Source organism: Arvicanthis niloticus, chromosome 2 (genome assembly GCF_011762505.2).
Source record: "Arvicanthis niloticus isolate mArvNil1 chromosome 2, mArvNil1.pat.X, whole genome shotgun sequence".
In the NCBI taxonomy this organism is placed as follows: domain Eukaryota; kingdom Metazoa; phylum Chordata; class Mammalia; order Rodentia; family Muridae; genus Arvicanthis; species Arvicanthis niloticus.
The window spans coordinates 63868086-63878909 of record NC_047659.1 but is presented as its reverse complement, the minus strand read 5'-3'; the positions used below and the strand labels follow the sequence as shown (position 1 = coordinate 63878909).

The window sequence follows — 10824 nt, the reverse complement described above, 5'->3', positions numbered from 1 at the left end:
GGGTCTTGGGACAACACCACTGGCCAGCCATGCTGCCATTAGTGCAGGAACTTAGAGCAGGAACATGGCTGCCAGGCCAGGAGCTAGCCAGATACACCTTCCTTTTTTCTAATACTTCCTACTACATACTGGCCCAGGTATCAATCTAAAATTGGAAATAACAGTCGTCACTTGGAAGGCTGGATCTGGACATTTTCAGAGACATATTTGGAAGTTAGCTGCAGTTCTCCATGATGTTATGTTAGCAAGAGATAAAGTTAGGACAGGATCTGGATTTCAAACAAGTGTTAGTGCATGTTTTAAGGCTCTTTTGATTGTCATGTTAAAATTACTTTTGTTTCTTCTATAGTATTTAATGTAAGTTGTATTGATTATACACTTTCTAATTGTGTTAATGTGTTGGAACCCAGCATATTTGTTATGGAGGTCTATCAACCAGCTTTTGTGTTATTTTCCTGAATATTACAGGACCTTGGTATTCTGAAAAAAGTTTGCAAGTACAGGAAGAAGTGAATCAGGCTTTAAGCAGAAGCAAAAGTGTAGTGGGCTTGATTATTGCTGGTATAACAGCTTTAATTACACTAATTGCTAGCACCACTGCTTCTGCAGTTGCTTTGACACAAGAAGTTAAGACGGATACTTTTGTTAATCATTTAGCAAAACATGTTACTAATGTGTTGAGTATACAAGAGGATTTAGATAGGCATTTGGAACATTGGATTGATGCTCTTTATCTTATTCAAATTATTGGAAGGAGGTTCAGCATTTAAGAGTAAGGAGCCATCTCAAGTGTCATGCCAAATGCCAATGGAGTTGTGTTCCTTCTAAAAGTTACAGTGATAGTCATTATAATTAGGAAAAAGTTTAAAGACACTTGCAGGGTATTTGGTATAATTCTAACACCTCTCTGGATGTTTTAACTTTGCATAGTGAGTATATGAATTTAAAGAATGCTGCTCTGCTGAGTTTTGATGCTGCAGATACTGCTGATAAAATTATTCATGGCTTGAGGTCAGTATTTTCATTTTGGTCAAGCTTCAAAAATGGCATATATAGCTTGATTATACTAGCCCCTTTTGTCCTGGGAATAGTTTTATTCCTGCCCATTGTGTTAAAGCTTGTCTTTAACATCAACATGTTTGCAGCCAAAGTACATGACTTGAAACTGAAAATGGACCTCCAGACAGAGTTATTAATTTATAGGCTGGCAAGCCAAAGATGAGTAAAATTCTGCACAGAGCCTTACCAACCTAAGACAGAAATGCATTGCTTTTGATAATGTATATTCCATGATGGATAAAGAAGTAATTCTTGTTAGAATGACCTAAGACAGGCTCAGTCTTGTTTATGAAATAAAAAAGGGGAGATGCAGAGAGCTTTTGGGGCTGCTTGGCAGGAATCTGATGTTGGCCAAGAACAAGGAAATAGGCTTCAGGCAGGAATCTGACATTAGGCTAGAACAAAGAAGTTATTTTAGGCAAGAATCTAAATCTTAGGCTAGAAGAAAAAAGTAGGCTTCAGGCATGAAAGTGACTTTTGGTTAGGACAAGGAAGTAGGCTTAGCTATTTGGTCATTCAGATATGGCCTAAGAAACAGTGATCACAGGAATGATAACGGGAGTTTGTTTATTGCCCTGCTTGTTCTTTGGCTATTTGAGCTTATTGTTTTGCTTGTTCCTTGACTATTTGCATCTATTGTATTGCTAATTCCCCAACCTAGAACTGACCTTCATACTTGTATGTAATTGAAATGGTATAAAAGCAAAAAGGAGGAAGAGGGATGGGATCGGGGATTTCTGGGTAGGGAAATGGGGAAAGGGGATAACATCTGAAATATAAATAAATAAAATATGCAATTTTTAAAAAAATATTTGATCACAGAAAACTTCACATACATATTTTCACAGTCAAGCAGTATTGCATAAACTCTCATGCAATCTTACAAATATGATATTTTTAATGATTATCAGTTCAGAGCAAATTAATTTTTCTCTATACTAGAATATCTCAATGGCAGATCTTTGACCTCTTCAGTTTGGGCTAATCTTTTTATATGGGATCATGTTTTGTGCCTTGTAAGACGTTTATCTATCCTTGGCCTCTATTTTCTTTTTTTAAAACTAATTTATTTTTATTTATTCAGATTACATTTCACTCCCTGCCCCCAGTGACCCTTTCACATAATATTTTCCCTATCTCTCCTTCCCTTTTCCCCTGAGCAGGTGGGGCCCCACTGGGTATCCCTTAATTCTACCACATCAAGTCTCTGTGGGGACTAGGCTCATCTTCTCCCACTGAGGCCAGACAAGGCTGGCCAGTTAGAAGAACGTATCCTATGGACAGGCAACAGCTTTTGAAATTGCCTCTGCTCCAGTTGTTCAGCCCCACATGAAGACCAAGCTGCACAACTGCTACATATGTCTGGGGAGGCTTAGGTCCAGCCTGTGTATGTGTTTTGGTTGGTGGTTCAGACTTTGAGAGCTCCAAAGTCCAGATTAGTTGACTTCATTGGCCTTCCTGTAGAATTCTCTGTTGGGCTACAATCCTTCCTCCTGTTCTTCCATAAGAATCCCCAAGCTGTGGCCACTGTTTGGTGTCTGCACCTGTCCGAGTCAGCTGCTGGTTGGAGCCTCTCAGAGGATAGTCATGCTAGACTCCTGTGTACAAACATAACAGAGGATCATTAATAGTGTCAGGGATTGGTGCTTGCCCAGATGAGTCTCAAATTTGGCTCGTTATTGGTTGGGAATTATCTACTTTCCTAATGTCATTGGAATTTTTCTTCTCAACCAGGTAGAACAATGGGAAAGTGACTTTAGACAGAACCAGATCTCCTTTGAGGCAAAGCCACACCTGGCTGATAGTCCCTGTTTTATACTATTTTGTCTGTTTAATTGTGATTTTATTTTTCACCACAGACAATGAGATGTCCTTTTAAAATTTTTGACATGAATGTTTCCAAATTCTTGGGCCATTCTTGTCAGTAGTGTCATTTTATGAAACTAGCAGATTCAATTTGTGATGAATAGGTCACCTGTTAACAGGTGACTTGTGGGTTAGTGTTCTGTGTATACTGGGTAAATTCAATTGGTTTGCATTTATCTCTGACTTTTAATATTGTTTCCTATAGATGCTTTTGAAGTCCTGCTTCCCATGAGGCATTATTAAGGATTATTAGGAAGGAGAGAGAGTACAGATCTCTGGGGACCTCATTCCTCTCATCTGATCATGTCCTCTCCCTAGATGTCATCTAGGCAGCATGAACTCAAGGCTGAGCTGTCTGAGTGCTCAGATTTCTATGGCACATCTGGGAGGCAAGTCTTCTTTTCTTTTACCTAAAAATCAGGCAGATGTGAGGTCCTAAGTCCTAAACTGCAAGGGGGAGCAGATCTATCCTGCTACTCCAGGGAGGCACTGGTAGGTCATGTTGACTTGGTGCTTCTCTGTTGGCTCACAGAGAAACATCACATATTCAGAGATGGTTTTTGCATCTCTGTGTTAAGAGCAGCAAAATCACACGAATTCTGCTGTGGTTTTAGTTTTGTCTTCAGGGGCTTATTTCATCTGTGATGTCTGAATATATTTTGAAAGAAAAGTGAGTAGTGCCATGAGATATATAAAGTACTAGTTGTGAAGTGGTGAGAAAGGAACAGCATATGCCTTAAGGAAGATCACACTATAGCTAGACAGATGGCTACACAGACAATTGTTATTCAGTGTGGTAAGTGCTGTGATTCCAAAATGTCATGAGGTAAGTGGGGCCACTGGTTGTGAGGACCTATGGGTATGGGAGGTTGTGGAATTCCTATCTCTGAGAGAAACACAAGGAAACATTTGAAGAGTACTTAGCTTGTACCAGGAGACTGAATAGGGACTTATGGTCTCAATTCCTGAAGTACATGTCCTCTGCATTGTATCTTGTAATATTATCCTCTAAGAAGTTATAGAACTCACTAGAAATCACAGAATTGCCACCATAGAAAACATGAATATGTGAGGATGGGAGTTCAGTTTGTGAGCAGTATCTTCTTTCATAAATATTTTTTTTGGCCCTCACTTTCTTTTTGTTTCTGTGTCTCATTTGGCCTGTAGGAAAGTAAATCATCTCACCAGTCTGAGCCTTGAAGGAACGAGAACTTTGTGATATGAATGGAAGTCATCTGGTTCCTACTCTCAGATGGCCTGGAGTCTTGCTGTAGGAAAGGCTTTGAGGTTACATACAGTCCTCAACTACTTTGGAATTGTCCAGCATGTATTAGAATAGTTTTGAAGTTAGTTGGTGGGAGTGCCAGTTTGGGTGATTTCTTAAGGAGATAGATATATGTCTCTCAGTAAGGATGACCCAGAGCATGAGTGGGCACTTTAAAAGGATGACAGACCACTGAGACCGAGGGCCTAAGTTTAGAGGAAATGAGCATGGGAGCAAAAAAGAAAATTGAACATGGGCTGGATTATGATGGTGTCATCAAGTAGACGACTATAGACAGTAAGGACCTGGAGGAGAAACAGAATGAAGGTCACAGATATGACTGTGTATAGGCTTGTGGTTCTCTTAAGGGGTGTTGAATGTCAAGGGAGGTGTATCATGGCCATTTTTTAAGGCAATAATGCATACATGAGAGGTTGAAGACTACCCCCTGTTAACCAAGATAGGAAAATAAGCCAGGAGAAAGAAAAAGAAGGAACTCTTTAGTGGAAAGCACAGGAAAGACATCAAAAGCACTAAAAAAAAAAATCTAACTTGGATATGACAATACTTTCCTGGCTGCCCCATGTTGAATGATGAGTGGATTTGTTTTTTAAGTTTATGAGTGGTCACCCCTCTCTGACTCTCCTATCTGCAACAATGCCATTTTATCATAGGGTGAGGCATTCTTGATGATTTCTCCTTGACTGTAGGTAAAGTTCAAACTCCCTAACTTGTGTTCATATATCAGGGGTATTCTTTGTCTTCAGCTTTACATATAGTTATTTTCTCCACAATTACAGCCATATACAATGCACTCATACTTTCTCTGTCTCTTTGGTATGCTTTTATTTTAATTATTTACTCCTTCTTATCATTTAATACTTAGATCAAGGTTTTCTGCCAAAGGTTTTACTTGAATTACTTTCATTGAGTCTTTTGTATCATTTCAGATCATACCTCTGGACTTGCTCCCTCATGGCTGACATACACAATGTGACTGAATTCATTTTCCTTGGACTCTCTTCCAATCAAGAGGTGCAGAGAGTCTGCTTTGTGATATTTCTGTTCTTGTACATGGCCATTGTGCTTGGGAATCTTCTCATGGTGGTCACTGTGGCAGTCAGCAGAAATCTTGGACCCCCCATGTACTTCTTCCTCAGCTCCCTCTCCTTTGTGGAGATCTGCTACTCCTCCACAACAGCCCCAAAACTCATCTTGGATCTCCTAGCTGAAAAGAAATCCATATCTCTATGGGGCTGCATGACACAGCTTTTCTTCATTCACTTCTTTGGTGGTGCTGAGATTTTCCTTCTCACAGTGATGGCCTATGACCGCTATGTAGCCATCTGCAAGCCCCTGCACTATACCAGTATCATGAACCGAAAGGTGTGTGCAGGCCTCGTTGGAACAGCGTGGATGGGAGGCTTTGTTCATTCTCTTTCCCAGATCCTTCTCATTCTCCCTTTGCCTTTCTGTGGCCCCAATGTCATTGACCATTATTTCTGTGATGTGCTTCCTGTGCTTAAACTCGCCTGCTCAGACACCTTCCTCATTGGTCTATTGATTGTTGCCAATGGGAGAACACTGTCTTTGATCAGCTTTGTGGTCCTCTTAGCATCCTATGTGGTCATCTTGTTCCATCTGAGAACTCAGAGTGCTGAGGGACGGCGCAAAGCTCTGTCCACCTGTGGGTCCCATATCACTGTGGTTATATTGTTCTTTGGTCCATGTGTCTTCATCTATTTGAGGCCTTCTGCTACTCTGCCTATAGACAAGATGATTGCTGTGTTCTACACAGTGATAACTCCCCTTCTCAATCCTCTCATCTACTCCCTGAGAAATGCAGAAGTGAAGAAAGCCATGAAGAGTCTATGGTTCAGGACAATGAAAGTAGATGAGAAATAGAGTCTGGCTATTGGCTATTGGGATTGGAATGATGTGGAGTCCAAACTGATGGGCACTAAGGGGAAGGAATGCTCATTTAGCATTATTGTAGCTGATACATATCTTCTTAAATACTTGTAAATTAGTTCCTTTTATAAAAATACTGTTACATAATGAGCTATTTTAGATTTTTTGTATTCTTACCACTATTCATGGTACTGTAGCAAATATTTGCAGCAGAATATTAGACCATACTTATTTTGGTTTAGGTTCACTTTCTGAGAGGCAGAAATAATTTTGCTTCATAGAATTAATTTGAACAATTTGTCTTACAAATGCACTCTTAAGAAAACAATTTCTTAATTCATAAGAATATTTATGTATTAATTTTGGCTGAGAAATAAATGAATTAATGACCTGTCTCACTGTGTCTTTGTTGGGGTCTAGCCTCGACACAGGATCAGAGTTCTCAATTGGAAGCAGGAATATCTAGAAGATGCATAATAAATATACACAGACTACTTTTTGGGTACAAGCCAACAGGCAATTTTTCAAGGCTTAAAGTTCCTCTCTCTTTTTTCTCTCGCTCTCTGCTTTCTTTCTCTCTCACTCATTCGCTTGCAGCTTAAGGCTGCACATACTCTGCATTCTCCTGTGCACTCTGCTTGTCTCCTGTGCATTTTTCTTTTCTTGGACTCCCCCACTCTTACACACCTCTGTGTGTTCCCCTCTCACTCTCTCACACACTCTTCATACACATCTCACAAAAATCTTATATACACTTCATACACTCTCCTTTCACTCACACACACACTCTCCATACACACCTCACATTTTCTCTTCGCTCACTCTTCACATGCTCTTCTCATGTTCTCTCTCTCTCTCTCTACATGCTCTTTCATTTGCCCTCTCATTCGCTCTGTCACTCACTCTCTCTCACCACACTCACCTCACATACCTCTCTGCCTTTTTCTTGCCCCAGTTAATGCATTATTTCCAAGATGAGAACACACAGCATGCACCTGGGCCATTAGGACTGTGCTGTGCTGTACCCTTTGCCTCAATTTTTAACTGTTTAAGAATCATTACATCAAGGAGCATCTAGTTTCACAGAATTCACCAGAGCAGAAGGAGAAAGAAGTAAGAAAGTCAGATATAACAGAATAATTATGCACACCAAGGCCAACTGAAAAACAGTCACTCACAAATGAAATCTATACAGCCATTGTCCAGGGCTAAGGTTAGGAGAAATGGGAACAACAGTTTTACAAAGAGCTGCCACAGGCTACTGAGATGTCTCCATTCTGGCCTACTGCAAGCAGTCCCTTATTTCAGATGGTGGGTCCCCTGGAGGGATGTGTCTCCTGCTTCTCAGGGTCCCAGACACCATCCTCTTCATTATGAGCTACCATGGGCTTCTGAGATGTCTCTATCCTGGCCTACTCACAGTCCTTGTCATTGTATGCTGTCCCCAGCATGTCTTGACAGATACTTGTTAATTACCAAAGGAAACAGTCACCTTCTTAACCATCTTATACAACTGCCCAAATTACACATCACTAGCACTGAAGGAAATTGACGAGATACAACATCTCATATGTTGTGCCCTAGAGACACACAACTCTATTACTGCGATATTCTTAACAAAATGTATAACCTAAGTATAAATATATAGTAGTTAAAGAAAATAGAACTGAAGAATGTTTTGCAGCATTACTGATGTTTACTGTTTAAAAGTATGAAGAGTAGGGAAGATGGAAGAATTTTTATCCCCTTTAAAGTACTCTTAAGGTTTGGCTGTATACTGAGCAACAGATGACAACAAAAATATGAAATTAATAGAATTGTTGGAGTTTTCTTCTCTCATAATGTTGTGCCAGCAATTATTTTTCTTCTTTAAAATTTTGTCATATTTTTAATTATAATATGTATTTATATATGTTTATATTTCTTCTCTCTTTTTATGCTACAGGTTTTTCTCCATATGTTTGATGGCTTTTCATTTAGTGTTTTTATGGGATTCCTGAGTGTGCAAATGAATGGTTCTTTCCATGTGTATCTGTTTCTTTTTATCTTTTCATGGGCTCATTTCCTTCTATTTTCTTGTTTTCTAATGAGCAGTAGATCTGGATGGGAGGGTAGGCAGAGAGGAACTGGAAGGAGGAGATGGAGGAGGACATGTAATAATATATTATGTGAGAAATACTATATTCTTTGTTTTGTAAATGTTAAATAAAACACAATTTGTTGAAATGCCTCATGGTGATCACCATAGCGTGAGTATGTAAGACCACACCCCTAAAACTCCATGTTACACAATTAGAGGTTAACAGGTGCCATATAAATCTTGGATAACATTTATAGCCTGATATTTAAATGCTCCTCAACCAGAACAATCCTAAATACCTCCATAGGGATTTCCAAAGAGAGGCTGGTTTGCACACATAATTGTTTCTTTTGTAATTTGCAGATAATTAAAATACATGACCACCATTAAGAATGCTTGTTCCTTGGAAGATCATAATGAGACCCAGCTTTTGGTAATGGCTGGCTTTAGCAAACCTGTCTAGAATTCTCCAGGAAATGGCATGTGGGAGGTTTGAGGTTCCTTTGTACAGTCCTTCAACAAAATGCCTAAAGCTGAAGTTTCTTTTTAAACTGCTCATTCAGAAAGAAGATTATTCATTAGCAAGCTTAGGCTGTGTCTCTGCAGCTGCTTAAGTGAACATATCTCTATGGTGCTTTATGTAGCATAGTATGATGTGGAGAATTATGTGTAAGACCAACTTTCTGACATGAGAAGAAAGTCATAATGTGATATGTAATCCTGCTTGTGTTTAGGATTGCATGCAAAGTTTTTGGGGTGTGTGAAATATATTGTTAGGTTTATCTTGTTGGTCTTTTGTGTGTATTTATACTATTACTGTCTAAAACATTATAAACAAAGTTGAAATTTTATGGTGGACCCTCCCAAGGGGCATTATATAACATATTGGAAAAAGAAATCACATTCTTTTTTGAGAAAAATCCTGTGCTCACATATATTCTCTGTGGCATTAGGAAGTGTGTGGTTTTATTTGAGAGTAAGAATGTAGTGGGAGTTCCATCTTCTATACCAGAGAAATAAACAGTGAAACTCAGCCTGTATGACAGCTTCCAAGGCCAAAAATTTTGTGTGTTAGAAAACCACAAAACCCTCCTGTTCGTTACTGCTATAAGCTATCCATGGATGTATCAAGATGCTGACAAAGTGTAGAATATTGCTCTGCAATCCTTTGCTCTTTTGATGGAAGCTTCTTGTGTAAAGGTGATAGTTGTTCATTTCTGTTGTCCTTTGGGTTCCCTTCCCTTCAAGGCCTGGTCCCTTCTCCAGTCTTCCTCATCTCTTCTATGTTTCCTGCAGGTTCTTCTCTCTCTTGGCAGTCAACTGTGTTCCCAGTGCCTCCCTCTAGTTTCCCACTTAAGTACCTAAGCCTCAGAACAAATACATTTAAATTTCCACTTTGGGAAAGCCAAGCAATAAATTCTTAATGACGATGCTAAGGTTGAGTTTTGTGGTTCTTTTCCATTACTAAAGAAAACCTATCTTCAAAAAAAAAAAAAAAAAAACCAAATAAATGAACAAACATGATATCACCAAAAAAGAAAAACAAAACAGTTGTTTTTTCTCTTTTTAAAAATTAGATATTCTATGTATTTATGTTTCAAATGTTATCCCATTTCCCAGTTTTCCCTCATAACCCCCCCATTCTTTCCCCCTCCCCTGGCTTCTATGAGGGTGCTCCCTTACCCACCCACCCAGTCTCACCTCACTTCCATGGCATTTGAGCCTTCACAGAACCATGGGCCTCTTCTCCCATTGATGCCAGACAAGGCCATCCTTTGCTACATATGCAGCTGGAGCCATGGGTCCCTCCATGTGTACTCTTTGGGTGGTGGTTTAGACCCTGGGAGTTCTGGGGGATCTGGTTGGTTGATATTGTTGTTCTTCCTATGGGGTTGCAACCCCCTTCAGAGCCTCTCATGAGACAGCTATATCAGGCTTCTGTCAGCAAGCACTTCTTGGCATCCATAATAGTATTTGGTGTTTATATATAGGATAGATCTCCAAGTGGGGCAGTCTCTGGATGGCCTTTCCTTCTTCAGTCTCTGCTCCACACTTTGACTCTGTATTTTCTTTAGACAGGAGCAATTCTGGGTTAAAAATTTGGAGATGAGTGAGTAGCCCCATCCCCCAACTGGGGGCCTTGCCTTCCCTCTGGATATGGTCTCTACAGTTTCTCTCTCCCCTTTGTTGGGTATTTCAACTAATGTCCTCCCCACTGGGTCCCAGGAACCTCTTGCTTTCCTTGTATCTGGGACTTTCTGGTGGCTACCCCCAGTTTCCCATCCCCCATTGCCACACACCTCTGTTCAGTTTCCTGACCCTCTGTCTATCATCCTTGTCTCCTCTCATACCCGATCCTGACCCCCTTTTACCCCTACCGCTTGTCTCTTCCTCCCAAGTCCCTCCAACCCTATACCTCCTGTGAGTATTTTGTCCCCCCCCTTTTTTTTTTGTTTTTTTGAGACAGGGTTTCTCTGTATAGCCCTGGCTGTCCTGGAACTCACTCTGTAGAGCAGGTTGGCCTCGAACTCAGAAATCTGCCTGCCTCTGCCTCCCAAGTGCTGGGATTAAAGGTGTGTGCCACCACTGCCAGGCTTTTTGTTCCTCCTTCTAAGAAGGACTGAAGCATCCACATTTTGGTCTT

General features: G+C 40.2%; 1 protein-coding gene across 1 annotated transcript; it reads left to right on the top strand.

Moving 5' to 3' along the window:
- The first annotated feature begins 5152 nt into the window (after positions 1 to 5152).
- LOC117703695 (olfactory receptor 4X2-like) lies at positions 5153 to 6420 on the top strand. The gene has a single exon (XM_034495491.2). The coding sequence runs from the start codon at positions 5165 to 5167 to the stop codon at positions 6092 to 6094; it is 930 nt and encodes a 309-aa protein (XP_034351382.1). The 5' UTR covers positions 5153 to 5164; the 3' UTR covers positions 6095 to 6420.
- The last annotated feature ends 4404 nt before the right edge of the window (positions 6421 to 10824 follow it).